This window comes from Macaca mulatta, chromosome 3 (assembly GCF_049350105.2).
Source record: "Macaca mulatta isolate MMU2019108-1 chromosome 3, T2T-MMU8v2.0, whole genome shotgun sequence".
In the NCBI taxonomy this organism is placed as follows: domain Eukaryota; kingdom Metazoa; phylum Chordata; class Mammalia; order Primates; family Cercopithecidae; genus Macaca; species Macaca mulatta.
This window is the reverse complement of record NC_133408.1, coordinates 81,012,782-81,027,125: the sequence shown is the minus strand read 5'-3', so window position 1 is coordinate 81,027,125 and position 14,344 is coordinate 81,012,782. Positions and strand designations below refer to the sequence as shown.

Here is a 14,344-nt window from a genome sequence, read left to right as displayed (position 1 = left end):
AAAAAAGCAAATTAAGAAGCAAAGATATGTTCATTACTTGAGAGTCTTCTGCTACTCTCCGAGTAATACAGATAACAAGCGTGCTTCCCTCCGGCGTGCAGGACAAGACAGAAATGCATTCTTCACCCACGCAGAGCCCTCCCATCTCCCTTAGCACCTACCCAAGACATGCACACAGGCCCCCTTTCCTCCAGCCCTGTCCACCCGGCTCTGCAGATCTTTCCAGAGGAGACAAACTGGAAACACCTGTCCCTGATCTTTGGCGAAAAAATCATCTCTATCACGCTGGCCTCCCCTGTGTCAACCAGTGAGCACATAGTTCCCTCCCAGGGGATCAGATTAGCACCTCCAAGAATGAGGAAGTGGTTCTCCAAAAGGACCACAAGGTGCTTTTCAGGCCCCTGGGGCCATGGAAATTCAGCAGGACCAAAGTACACCGGGCCTGGATACCAGAAGGAGGAAACAAAACCCCACGTGGCTCCCACCCCTGAGCTCCAGAACCTGTGGAGGAACGACAACCCCAGGCTGCAGGCGACAAATGACACACACAGTCACAATAACCCCAGAACCTCCCAGGGCAAAGGGCAGTTCTACCCCAGGTTCGTGGGATGCCAGAGCCTGGTCTATGTCACAGCCTCCTGTGCGTACCTTTGATCTACCTCCCAAATGGCCAGTGATGAAAGGCGCCCAGGGACACCTCTAAGAAAGGTGATGGATTACAAGGTGGAGAAGAATGCCAGGACCAGGCCCCTTTGTTTGCAGAGCCAGCCCGGCGCTCCAGGGAGGAATGTGCACAGGCCAGGATGCAGATGCCCCTGCTAATGGCCCAGTGTGCTCCAGGGCCCACTCTCCTGCCCGCTGTCCTGCACAGCCAGATGTGGGCCTGTGCCTTTTATTGTGTGGCTCCAAGTGAGTGAAATGCTACACACTGCAGCTGTGCTCCAGGGTGATGAGGAGAGCGTGGATTCCTGAATCCTCCAGCGAGAAATAATCCCAGGGCCTGGAGCAGAGCCCGGGCTCTCCTGTAAAAAGAGAAGCAACTGCAGACGGCACTGAACGGCCTTGGCCGGCCACTTCCCAAGGACTTTCTTTCTTTCTTTCTTTCTTTCTTTCTTTCTTTCTTTCTTTCTTTCTTTCTTTCTTTCAGTATTGCCACGAGTGTATCCCAGTGTATTCAAAGCATCAACGAATTGGTCTCTACTTTTCAGGAGCAGTTTCATAAACTCTACACACAAGAGATGCCACGTCACACTGTGGCTGCCAAGACACAATGAAAGGAGGTGACACACTTGAGTCCACCTGGAGATGTCCCCCGGTGTCCCCAGGAGCATGGCCTGGCTAGGAGTGGCACTTGTAATCGTTAGCAGGGCACCCATGTTCATCCTTCCTGGGTGCCAACAGGTTGCCGCTCACTTGGGCAACTAGAAGAAAGATTCCTAAAGATTCTTCTGATATCTTAGTAACAAAGCCAGGCCTGCAAAGGGCATATTAAGTGTTATTATCTTTCCCCAAAAGAGAAGAGGAAGAGGAAGGGCAGACAATCTAACATGAACCATAATTAGAGCTGAGGGAGGAAGGAAGAGTAAAGAAAGGCCCAGCCTTGGGGGCCGAGGAAGCAGCTGGGACTGGCGCACTGGCTGCAGTAGACGGCAGGCCCACCACAGCTCCTGAGCCTTGGCCTGGCCACTTCAGCAGGGGCTGGGCTGCAGATGGAGACTGCACAAATCCCTCATCTTGGCAAGAACTCCAAGCATTGCTGACGGACCTGGATTCAGATTCAAGGCTTGGTATGCTCACAACACACACAAGTGACTTGAGCTCGCTAAGTCTCAGCGCTCTCTTCCAGAAAAGGAAGACCATCAAGATGGCATACGTGCACGGTTTAGCAACAATCAGACTAGGAACAGAAAGTGCCAGAGCCAGCTTGGGTACTTGAGTAGTGAAAGGAAGGGGGTCTTGTTAGCTGCATTATTAGGCTGAGGGCTGGCGGGCTGTTTGCAGAGGGCTCCCAGGGCTTCCTGCCCAGCGCTGGGGTGAGACAGACAGGGACAGAGAGGTCTCTCCCCTGAGGGGTGGCTCTGAGGAGCACTTCCCTAGCTCTGAGAGCACCTCCCTCTGCCAGGGAGAATTTTCTAGATCACAGACATAGAATCCTTCAGCATCATCTTTCATTCATTTTGCCCAGGAGACAAAAGAGTACTAGACTACTGCCTTCCAAAAAAAAAAAAAAAATCAAATCAGCCGGGCACAGTGGCTCACACCTGTAATCCCACACTTTGGGAGGCCGAGGCAGGTGGATCACCTGAGGTCAGGAGTTCGAGACCAGCCTGGCCAACAAGGCAAAACCCCGTCTCTACTAAAAATACAAAAATTAGCTGGGTGTGGTGGTGTGTGCCTGTAATCCCAGCTACTTGGGAGGCTGAGGCAGAACTCCTTGAACCCAGGAGGCAGAGATTGCAGTGAGCTGAGATGGCCCGACTGGACTCTAGCAAGACTCCATCTTAAAAAAAAAAAAAGAAAAAAAAATCAGCATGTAAGAATCCTCCCTTCCCTGACACAGTGAGGCATTCTGACAGACCCTAAATTGTGTGCAGTGCTTCATCCCCAAGTTAATGGCCCCCTCCTCAGTCACCCTCATTTTCACTGGCCTCCTCCCTCCTGTTTGGCAGAGGCAGCTCCCAGCGAGGGTGGGAGGCAACAGGTGAGGGATACCAGGTGGAGCTGCACCAGGTGCATGGGGCAGGGAGGTTGGGGGGTGGTTAGAGGTGTGCCTAGAGGGCCACGGTGCTCCTAGAGTACACTGAGCATGGCAGGAGATGCTGCCACACAGACGATGGAGACACCCGAAGGACCCCAAGCTCAGCACTACAATCCCACATTGCCGTGGTGGACGTGTACCAAACACATTCCTGAGTCACAGAGTACAAACAGAAAGCTCAAGAAACTTGGAGAGTCTAGTTTTCTGCTTTTACGAGAAACGGACAGACATCAAGGAAACCACTGTTCCTGCCCGAGCTGCCCCAGAAAAGCCCTGCAGCAGGACACGGACCTGCATCAGGACTCAACATACTCTAAAATTCAAAACGCCCTCTCAATCTAGGAGAATTTAGCCCTGCTCAGCAGCATTTTGGTGGCAGCAATTTTTGTTGTCTCGGCGTCTTAGAAGCAGCGAGGCAGTGTGGAAATGACACACCTGTGAACCACAATCCCTGTGAAGATGAAGCCACGCAACATGCCCTTCACTGTGGAGCCGAAAGAACTGTGTTCCGTGTCATGATGGTTTTTAATACTCTTGCTAACTGTGAGGAAGAGAGTAACTAAGTTAACTAAACACCTACTCAATTAACCAACTAACCAGCATCCCTTATTCTAGATCAACAAGGATAGCAGCAGAGGATTCTAGATAGACAGGACTGGCTCTGGGTCATTCCAGGCACGGCTTGCAGGGGTTAGCTGATCCCCCAATGCTTTCTGGAGTCCTACACGAAGGACCCAAGGGTCCCAGGGTCAACTCACCTCCTGGAGAGCTTCCGACGCCCAGACCCACCCTTCCCATGGCAGCCCCTGCTGCATGGAGCAAACCCACCAGATCCACCCGCAAGACACGAGGCTCCTCCCTGGGAAATCTATGGGGCCGCTGTGAGGAAGCCTCGAAGCCTCAATTCTAAGTGTGCTGCTGAGGCACTCAGCAAATGTCTCTGGCCTCCTAGTAAGTGGCAGGGATCTAAACAATGCTTTCTGCCCTCAGGAAGGTGGAAAGTTCCTCCCCCTCGCAAGTTCATACACAGGGACACAAGGAGGGAATAAGAGGCTTCCCCTGGACAGGGGTGGTTTACAATAGGCTGATCTTAGGAAAGGAGTGGGGCACATAAGAGTCAGAGGACTGGCTCATTCAGATCCCTAACTGTTCCCAGACTTTAGGAATTTACCTGGTATTTTACTCATCTGTAAAATGGGTCCTTGTGTAGAATGCTAAGCAGATATAAGCTGCGACTGCCAGATGGTAGGTCAGCCCTTCCACTCACTGTTCTTGCCATACTGCCTCCTCCTCAGGTCTCTGCTAGCCCCTTCAGCAACACCTCCTGCAGTGGAGGAACATACTTTGACACCCCCTTTCCTGCCTTTTATTTCCAGAGTCACATTTGCAAACAGCTCGCTTTCAAAACATTAGGTGCCAAAGAGACACTTTGTAAAAAAAAAAAAAAAAAAAAAAAAAAAAATCCATTTGCATTCAAGAGTAAGTAGTGCAGCTCGCTTTCAAACCACTAGGTACCAAAGAGATACTTTGTAAGAAAAAACAAAACAATCAATTTGCATTCAGGAACAAGTAGTGCCCCGGGGCTACTAGTTTTTCCATCTTTGCTGATTTTTAAAGAAATAATTCAGCTGAGCTGCTGATAGCTATGGCAGCCTCAGCTGAGGAATTGCTGTCTGGACATGCATTAGAATTCAGGCGACAGTCAGACATGCAGCAGCAGCCAGGAGCAGGGCTCTGGGACCCCACAGTCCTGTCCCAGAATCCCAGGCTGCGCTACTGCCATGTTTCATTTCATCTCGGCCAAGTTACTTAGCCTTCCTTTGCCTCAGTTTACTCGTCTGTAAAATGGGGTAATCATAATCCCAACTTCCTCCAAGGACTGTAATTTGGGTGAAACGAAATGAATGCCTGCAAAGCATTTAGCACAAGCAAACACTCAATCAGCATTCCTGTTACTTTGTCTTCGGGGTCACCATTACTATTCCTAAGGTCAGGAGTCTGGCTTGCTGCCAGTTCCTCCTGTCAGCTCCCTGTGTACACAACCCCCACCCCCTGTGCTGCCACACCCCCACCAGGACCCAGAGCACCTCCATCTCTGGGTAATGGCCTTGCCCCTCCACCCTCCAGCTGCAGCGACTCCCCACCCCCTCCCTGGCCCTCAAGGCCTCAGCACAGAAGAGCCTTTCTTAATACTTGTTGATTGATTTGCAAATATAACCTCACAGGCCCCAAAGAGGGAAGAACCAGAATCACCAGAACAAGCAAACCTCATTCAAAAGGGAAAGCATGAAAGCACTTTAAAAAAGTAATATGCACAGACCAAAGCCTCAAGAAAATCTACCAAAATATCAAAAGGTTGGTTAGTTCTGAAGGGCTATGCACTATTAATACAATGAGTTCTGCATTCATACTTTTCAGTATATTTTCAGAGTCCTCCATGATCATGCATTTACGTAGTGAAAAAAATGGGGGAGAAGCCATCTCGGAAGATCAAAGTGTGTGAATGGGCCCCAAGGAAGCCTGGGGGCTTCCCAGGGCGTTGTGACCACCCTCAGTAGTGCTCTCTGCTGGCCCCACACCCTGATGGCGCTTTGAGTTTTTCAACCACGCTGGAGTCCGGGTCACCTGCTGACACTGTCTGGAGAATGCCAGAGGAGCGCCTAAGTCTCTTCCCGCCACAGACACTCAAATCACTCCAAGCAAAGGACCCCGAACTCACATGTCAGACCGCTGCGCAGCACCGACATAGAGACCCCTGGGACGTCAGGGACCCTCCTTCCTGCTGCTTGTCAGCGACAGCTCCCGAGTGCCAGGAAGCACATGCCACACAGCCGGCCCCCAGCCTAGGACAGCCCCCCACCCCACCCCGGAACATCACCCCGCCCCGAGGTCCCGTCCTTCGGGGAAAAAAAGGAAGCGCGAAAGGACCCCCTACCTCCCACCCATCAAAGGGAAAGGGAAAGAGACGCACTGAGAGTTTGCCTAGAAAAAGTAGAAGGGTTTCGAGCCTGCCCATTGAAGCCCCTAGCTGCGCTCTCCACCCGGAGTCTCGAGACGGAGTCCTAGGGTACAAAGTCCGCTCGGTCCCGACAGCGACTGCGACAGAGCTGCTCCAGTCTCTGCCCGCAGTCTCAGTCCAGGGCGCCCGGGCGCCACGGGTCCCACTCGAGTGGTCCTGCGCCCCAGCCCTGTCCCCAAACCCAGGCAGTCAGTGCCCCCGTCCCCGGACTCCGGCGGAGCTGGCCCGCGCGCCCCAGCCCCTGTCCTGGGACTCCTGCCGAGCCGCCGCCCGCCACGAGCCCCAAACCCCGTACCCGCGCGCACGAAACCCCTTGCCCGTGCGCCCCCAGCCGGGTCCCAGCGGTCCCTAACCTCGGTTCCCCCGAGAGCCCATCCCCGCGCCCTGAGCTCCCGTCCTCCGCGTTCACTGAACTCCATCCCCGCGCCCCAGCTCCAGATCCCTGCGCTCCCCAAGCGTCATTCCTGCGCCCGTACAGCGAAAGCCCGCGCCGGGCCCGAAACAAAGAGGGCGGCGGCGCGTGGCCGCGTTTCCTCCTTCCCCGGCCCCAGTACCTGGGGGAGCCTGCGGCGCGGTCCGGCGGGGCGATGGCCGCAGCGAGGCTGGGCTCCGAGTAGCGCGCGGGCGGGCCCGTCCTCCTGGCTGGCGGCCGGCGCCAGCGGCAGGGCCCCCTCGAGGCGGCGCGGGCAATCGCCAGGGCCGGCCCCCGCGCCCGCGCCCGCGCCCCGAGCCTGGCGGGTCACCTGGCCTCATCACCCTAACAATACGGCGCGCCTCCAGGCGCGGGTCACCCGGGCCCCCAGCCCTGCCGAGCTGTGCCCTGGGACCTCCCTTCGCTGGCCGCGGAGGGGACCCGGGATTATCGGACCCATTGAGCAGCCCAGGCTCCAAGCGGTCTGGAGACTTGCAGGTTCCGCCGGGCCTATGTCAGAGTACCTGGGGAGGTGGGTTCGGATCCTGGTTCTTGCACAACCAGTTCATTCTTTAATTCAGCGCTTGTAATTAAGGTGCTCTCCGGGAGCAAGACCTACCCTCCCTCCTGTGGCTCACAGTCTAGTGGGGTCACGCATACATAAAGGAGCACAGCCGCTCCGGAAAGCCTAGGGTGCCGTAGAAGCCCCTGAAAGACCCAGCTAATGAAGGGAGGAGGTCAGGGAAGTCTTTAGAAGTCACATGACTTCTTAAAATGCGCCGGGACGAATGAGCAGAATTTAGGCAAGCCAGGCGGAAACCAGAAAAACGATCCCGAGCAGAGAGATTCTCAGAGGAGAAAAGGCCTATAGATTGTCCATCCTGACTGTCTATCCCTGAGATTCAGATGACCCTGAATTCAGTCTCTTAGCCTCAGTTTCCCCATTTGTGAGATCGGAGGAATAGAAAAATTCTGGAGAACTCAGAAGTGCTCTTCCTCCAGGGAGGTCACAAGAGAAATTTCATCAGCGGTTCGTCCTGTGGTCCTTTGCAGGAAAACATCTTCCCCGCCAGCCTCCCACAGAAGAGAGACCTAGATTTCATCTGCCACGTGGAGCAGGCGGTCTCATCATCCCACTCGGAGCAGGGCCCAGGGCAAGTTTTGGAGGACAGTCACCAAGAACTGCTTTGGATTCGGGAACAGAACTGCCTAACCCATCCGCAGCCCTGGGGTCCTGCCCTGCTCCTCTGGCCCCTTCAGGGCAGAGGGGGAAGCAGGGAAAACAGCTTATCAGAGATGGCAGAGAAACTGAGCAAGAATAATTATCCTGGAAAAGACTCTCAGAAGCAACCAACAGAAACTTCGAGGCTCCAGATCCAAACAGCTGAGAATGTGGGGCCTGAGCCACGCTCTGACTCCACTCCCACCACACAAGGAGAAACAAGAGCTGCTTTTCTGGACGACTTGAACAACCCCTGCTGTGCTCTGGAAGGTAGTGTCCTTTCTCATCCCCAGACTGATCTGGGTACTTATTCCCAGGCAAAGACTTCATGAGCACCAAGCCCCAACCCTCAGAGATGAGGCAGGCATTTTTCCTGCCCTATAGGAGACACCAAGCCAAGAGTCAATGAGATGAGTCGGGGGTGCCAGGGAAGATGCCATAGGGGAAGGTGGGGAGGAGGTCACAGCCAGCTGAGTTAGGAATGGGAGGTGAGGCTGGTACTGTTACGATCCCCTTTGTCCTGTTAAGGAAACAGGATCTGACATTCTAGGCAACTTGTTCAAGGTCACCCACCTGGTCAGGCAAAGGACGTGGGAGGGACTCAGGACTATCTGGCCTTGAGGCTACTCTTAACTTCTTCCCAGCTGCCTGACCACACCATCCACTCTGTGCAACTGGACCAAATCATCACTTTGCTCAACCCTCTCTTACATTAGACTTCGGTGACCTTCACACCCAGAGCCAATTACGTGCTATTCTGTCCATCATAATGCCAAAAACCCTGTTGGCCAAATGACAACATGAATTTGCGTCAAATGGGTGCGGTGTTAGGGCACCCATTTACAGGAGGTGACACTGTTGTTTGCCTGAGAGCTCACAGTCAGGAAAACTCAGTGCAGTGCTGGGATTCTCTGGCCCTTTGTCAGGGAGCCTCTCCTAAAGTCTCTCCAAACTGCTACTCACACCAAAGCCAGATGGCCCCACCGGCCACACTGCCTTTGTTGGGGTAGCAATGGAAGGGGATGCCCCAGCCACACCTTTGTTTCGGAAAAATTGATTTGGGTGCTCATTCATGCAGTGTCTGTGGTTATATTCCCTGGCAGTGTCTCAAGAAAGGAGAAGAAAAACCGGGCTCCAGTATCCCCATGCACTGTGTTTTGGCTGGGGCGGCTGCTCCCCAGGTTCCCCACACCTCGTCTGGAGGCACATGAAGGGAAGCCTCTCTGGATCCCCAGTCAGCACCTGGGCCCCTTCCAGAGCTTCGCTTCCCCAGCCCAGGGCCTCCCCACTTCCCAGGCTGCGACTGCGAGTTTCCAAGAAATTAGACAAAAACAGGGCATGAACAAGTATCTGAAAAAGGGAATGTGCATTTTTTCCATCCTTAGCCATCCAAAAAAAATCTCAAATTTGAAAGCAAAAGTCTCCAACATTTAGCTGAAAAAAAAAGAAAAGAAAATAAAAGAAAAAAGCAGTAATATGCCAAGAGTGGCCTCTTCCTCCTAGTATGCCAAGCAGAGGGCAGGGGAGTCTAGGCAAGAACCTCCCGCCGCCAATCTCCTTCCTCCCTGAGCCCTTCTCTGCAGACTCATTCTTGCTCCTCCCCTGTAGGAGTTTTAGAAGATGTGTTGGAAGCTTGTCATTGCAATGAAGATTGTCTTTGCTGCCGCAAAAATCTGATAATTTGTATCCCTAGATCAAAGGAGGTATATGAGCAAGGACTTGGATATTTTTCCTTATTTCTTATTTTCTGTCACTGAAGTTAGTATTTCCCAAAGACCAACTGAAAGAGAAGCAGGAAACATTACACAGGATGGAGTTACAAAGCTCTACAGGGTGTTCAGAGAACTGTGAAGTTGGAGCATGAGCAAATGCCTGTGTTTTGCCTTAAGATACTGAGTCTCAGCTGGGCATGGTGGCTCACACCTATAATCCCAGCACTTTGGGAGGCCGAGGAGGGCGGATCATGAGGTCAAGAAATCAAGACCATCCTGGCCAATATGGTGAAACCCCGTCTCTACTAAAAATACAAAAATTAGCTGGGAGTGGTGGCACGCACCTGTAGTTCAAGCTACTCTGGAGGCAGAGTGAAGTGGGGAGATAGGAGAATCACTTGAACCCAGGAGGTGGAGGTTGCAGTGAGCTGAGATCACACCACTGCACTCCAGCCTGGGTGACAGAGCAAGACTCTGTCTCAAAAGAAAAAAGAAAGAAAAAAAAGATACTAAGTCCCTTGAGACTCTTACTGGAACACCTGGCCCTTTCCTCTCTTCCTTTTTCTCTTCCCAAACACACGAATCCTCACCTACAACTCAACAAAGTGGGCTTTACACTTGGCAGGCCTGGCTAGAGGCACCTCAGCTTTTCCATGTCTTAGAACCTTTTCGGAATTTATGTAACCTTGGTGTTTGTGATGGTTCATGTCAGATGTCAACTTGACTGGGCTAAGGGTTGCCCAGATAGCTGGTAAAATGTGATTTCTGGGTGTGTGGGTGGGACGTTTCTGGAAAAGCTTAGCATTTGAATGGGTAGACTGACTAAAGCAAATCCATCCTCACCAATTTGGGTGGGCACCATCCAGTCCTTCAGGGGCCCAAGTAGAACAAAAAGGCAGAAAAAGGGTGAATTCTTCCTCTTCCTCCTTGAGCTGGAACATTCATTTTCTCTTGCCCTGAAATATCAGTGCTCCTGGTTTTCAGGCCTTTGGACTGAAACTGGCAATTACACCACAAGCTTTCCTGCGTCTCCAGTTTGCAGACGTAGGACTTAGCTGCCATAATTGTGTGAGCCAATTCCTACAATAAATTTCTTCTAAGCTGGGCGCAGTGGCTCACGCCTGTAATCCCAGCACTTTGGGAGGCAGAGGCGGGCAGATCACGAGGTCAGGAGATCGAGACAATCCTGGCTAACATGGTGAAACCCCATCTCTACTAAAAAATAAAAAATTAGCCGGGCGTGGTGGCAGGCGCCTGTAGTCCCAGCTACTCGGGAAGCTGAGGCAGGAGAATGGCGTGAACCCAGGAGGCAGAGCTTGCAGTGAGCCAAGAATGCGCCACTGCATTCCAGCCTGGGCAACAGAGCAAGACTCCATCTCAAAAATAAAATAAATAAATTTCTTCTTTATATCTGCATATGCCCTATTGGTTCTGTTTCTCTGGAGAACCCTAATACAGCACCTTGTTTCCAAAAACTGCACCTGCACACCAACTTCTACAAACATGGGCCCTGGGACCCCACTTCGTGGATGCCCACTGCATGGATGCAGATTCAGGTTTTCTTCTTCTTCTTCCTCTTTCTCTTCTTCCTCTTCCTCTTCTTCTTCCTCTTCTTCTTCCTCTTCCTCCTCCTCCTCCTCCTTCTCCTCCCCTTCCTCCTCCCCTTCTTCTGCTGCTGCTTCTTCTTCGACAGAGTTTCTCTCTTGTTGCCCAGGCTGGAGTGCAATGGCGCAATCTCGGCTCACCACAATCTCCACCTCCCAGGTTCAAGCAATTCTCCTGCCTCAGCCTCCTGAGTAGCTGGGATTACAGGCATGCACCACCATGTCCAGCTAATTTTTGTATTTTCAGTAGAGACAGGTTTCTCCATGTTGGTCAGACTGGTCTCGAATTCCCAACCTCAGATGATCTGCCCGCCTCCACCTCCCAAAGTGTTGGGATTACAGGCATGAGCCACCACACCCGGCACAGGCTCTTCTTCTTAACACACCTATAGGGACTTCTTGCCCTGTGCCAGCCCCATGACCCTCTGCTTCTAGAATCACTGCAGTAAAAAATCAGAGCCTGAATGAAGTCAATATTGGTTACCCTGGTTGGATCTGAGATTCCAGATTTTTCCGACTGCAAGAACCTTCACTACCCCTGACACGTGCTTGACTGATTCCAGTGATGGGGATCACCCAGCTTGGTAGAAATCAGCCCATTCTTTGCCCAGTAGGAAGGCTTTTCTTGGAGAGCAGTGATAATCTGATGACATCATGACAGATATCTCCCAATGTCTATAAGGGAACAGGAGAGGGTGGCTGGGGAGGGCTCTCTGCAGGGACTGCCTGAGAATCAGGAGTCTGCCGGGCAGACCTTTCTGGAACCATGTGGGTGGAGGAGGGGCAGGCTGCAGGTGCAAAGCAGGAAGCCCTGTAAGAGCTTGGTGTCGGTGTGAGGGGGCAGTGCTCGAGCCTGTGCCAGGCAATGCGAGGAGGTGGCCAGAGGGGACGAAGACAGGCAGTGAGAGAGAGCCCAAAGGAGGCTGCCGAGAGCCTAGGCTGGAGAAACATGCAGGAGGGGGCCAGATGGTGGAAGGGCTAAACTCGGATCCTTTTAAATTCAAGTAGATTATAGTAGGAATTCTGGAGCTGCATCACAAACACCTCTGCGAGCCTCAGTTTTCTAACCTGTAAAATGAAGGTATTAAACCTAAAGCCACATGGACTTTATGAGAACTGGGCGAGATTGCCTTCCTGAAGCTCTTAGCACAGTGCCTGAGGCACAAGGAGAACTTGGCAAACCACGGCTCCGCAGCAGCTGTTTGGGAGGGGCCGTCTGCCTGGGCAGGCCTTGGAGATTGGATGGAGAGGGGAATGAGCGCAACCAGCCTTGAGAAGTGCCCTGGCCTGAGAGTGACCACTGGCCCCACAGGGTCTGGTGCCTTAGGGGTACTCACAGAAATACAGACCAAAGCAGCTAGATCATTGGCTTGGGGCTCTGTGGTTTTGCTTTGTGGGCCAGGCGTGGTGGCTCATGCCTGTAATCCCAGCACTTTGGGAGGCTGAGGCAGGAGGATCACTTGAGGTCAGGAGTTCGAGACCAGTCTGGCCAACATGGTGAAACCCTGCCTCTACTAAAAACACAAAAATTAACTGGGCATGGTGGTGAACGCCTGTAATTCCAGCTACTCAGGAGGCTGAGGCATGAGAATCGCTTGAACCCAGGGGGCAGTGGTTGTATTGAGCTGAGATCTTACCACTGCACTCCAGCCTGGGCAACGGAGTGAGATTCTGCCTCACATAAAACAATACATACATACATACATACATACATACAATTATGAAATAGAGAAGGGAATGTCTATTCAAGTGTTTTATGTCCACTTGGCAGCAATCCCCTGGAAACCCTAAAGCTCTTTGCAGCTACCTGACTGGCGGCTGGGAGTCCCACAGAAGGGAAAAGCGGGTTCTGCTGGCTCCCTCTGTTGCTTTGCCTGGAAGAGCCTCTTTCCGCTTATTCTAGAAAACTTTCAACTTGGCCGGGCGTGGTGGCTCATGACTGTAATCCCAGCACTTCAGGAGGCCAAGGCAGGTGGATCACCTGAGGTCAGGAATTCAAGACCAGCCTGGCCAACATGGTGAGACCCCGTCTCTACTGAAAATTCAAAAAATTTAGCTGGGCATGGTGGCAGGCGCCTATAATCCCAGCTACTCGGGAGGCTGAGACAGAAAAATCACTTAAGCCCGGGAGGCGGAGGTTGCAGTGAGCCGAGATCGTGCCATTGCACTCCAGCCTGGGCAACAAGAGCGAAACTCTGTCTCAAAAAAGAAAATAAAACCTCCAGGTCATCCACCAGGTTTCTGCTAGGAGCTTGCCAGGCTGCCCCGCATCACATGATTGGAGTGTAATCTTCTGGTCTAGACGTCTCTGACTCAGAGCCGCACAAATTTTTGGGAATGGTTTTCATCTCTACAACACCCCTTCCTACCTTTCATGCTGTGTGTCCTTTGCACAACATACTAGTTTCTAAAAATTAGACTACAGTTGTCTAGTTTTCTGGAAAACGATGTTATTTTAAAAGGAAATGAACCCTAGGAGCGGAAAGCTGCGACTGCCCACCCATCCCCGTGCACAAGTCTCCACAGTGCCCAGCCCCATGTGCTCAGGTCCTCTTCGGATGCCACCGCAGGCACCACAGTCATTAACTAAACTTCTCTCAGTGCTGCTGTTGTGTCAGTTTTCCTCATACTCACCAGGAACTAAAAAACACTCCTTGAATCAAAGTAAGCATTATCACTTAGATTTACCCAGATTTTATTCCCCAAGTACCATCAAAAGAAACTAGTGGCTGGGTGCGGTGGCTCACGCCTATAATCCCAGCAATTTGGGAGGCTGAAGAAGGTCGATCTCCTGAGGTCAAGAGTTCGAGACCAGCCTGGCCAGTATGGGGAAACCCCGTCTCTACTAAAAATATACAAATTAGCTGGGAGTGGTGGCGCGCACCTGTAGTTCCAGCTACTGAGGAGGCTGAGAGAGGAGAATAGCTTGAACCCAGGAGGTGGCGGTTGCAGTGAGCCAAAATGTGCCACTGCACTCCTGCCTGGGTGACAGAGCAAGACTCCATCTCAAAAAAAAAAAAAAAGAAAAGAAAAGAAAAAGAGGAAAAAAAGAAACTACCAAGACCCATGCCGGGCACAGTGGCTCACACGTGTAATCCCAGCACTTTGGGAGGCCGAAGCGGGTGGATCGCCCGAGGTCAGGAATTTGAGAACAGCCTGACCAATATGGTAAAACCCTGTCTCTACTAAAAATACAAAAATTAGCCTGGCGTGGTGGCTCATGCCTGTGATCCTAGCTACTTGGGAGATTGAGGCAGAAGAATCACTTGAACCTGGGAGACGGAGGTTGCAGTGACCGGAGATGGTGACACTGCATTCCAGCCTGGGTGACAGAGTAAGACTACATCTCAAAAAAAAAAAAAAAATTAGCAAGACTCAAGACTCCGCTTCTGGTTTCCTGGGTAGGATTCCAGAACCTTCTCTGCGGTGTCTAGACTTGGAGAAGAAAGCTCTGTGGCAATGTTCTTAGGTGGGCATCCTGCTCACTCCCATACGTGGGCCTGGGACATTGCTGGCACAGCCTGTGTGGGGGCAATGAGCAGGTAGGAATCTGACAGCAGGAAGACAGCCAGAGTGGAGGTGATGCCAGACACCTGTGTGACCAGACGCTTCCTCTC

General features: G+C 52.2%; 1 protein-coding gene across 17 annotated transcripts in view; it reads right to left on the bottom strand.

The window, feature by feature from the left end:
- Window positions 1-6,908, bottom strand: part of TNS3 (tensin 3) — a 308,803-nt gene extending 301,895 nt beyond the window's left edge. For 6 of the 17 annotated variants that reach the window (XM_015133585.3, XM_077996804.1, XM_077996797.1 and 3 more), the window contains exon 1: window positions 6,332-6,392. Coding sequence is in view for 6 of the 17 variants with exons in the window: in XM_015133583.3 (XP_014989069.2) it covers window positions 6,714-6,758 (45 nt within the window). In the remaining 11 variants the exon portion in view is untranslated. Of the gene's footprint in view, window positions 1-161; window positions 244-5,477; window positions 5,567-6,331; window positions 6,393-6,713 lie in introns of those variants that run through there. The other 11 variants (XM_015133586.3, XM_077996798.1, XM_077996795.1 and 8 more) reach the window with 5 other exon arrangements.
- Window positions 6,909-14,344: the final 7,436 nt, after the last annotated feature.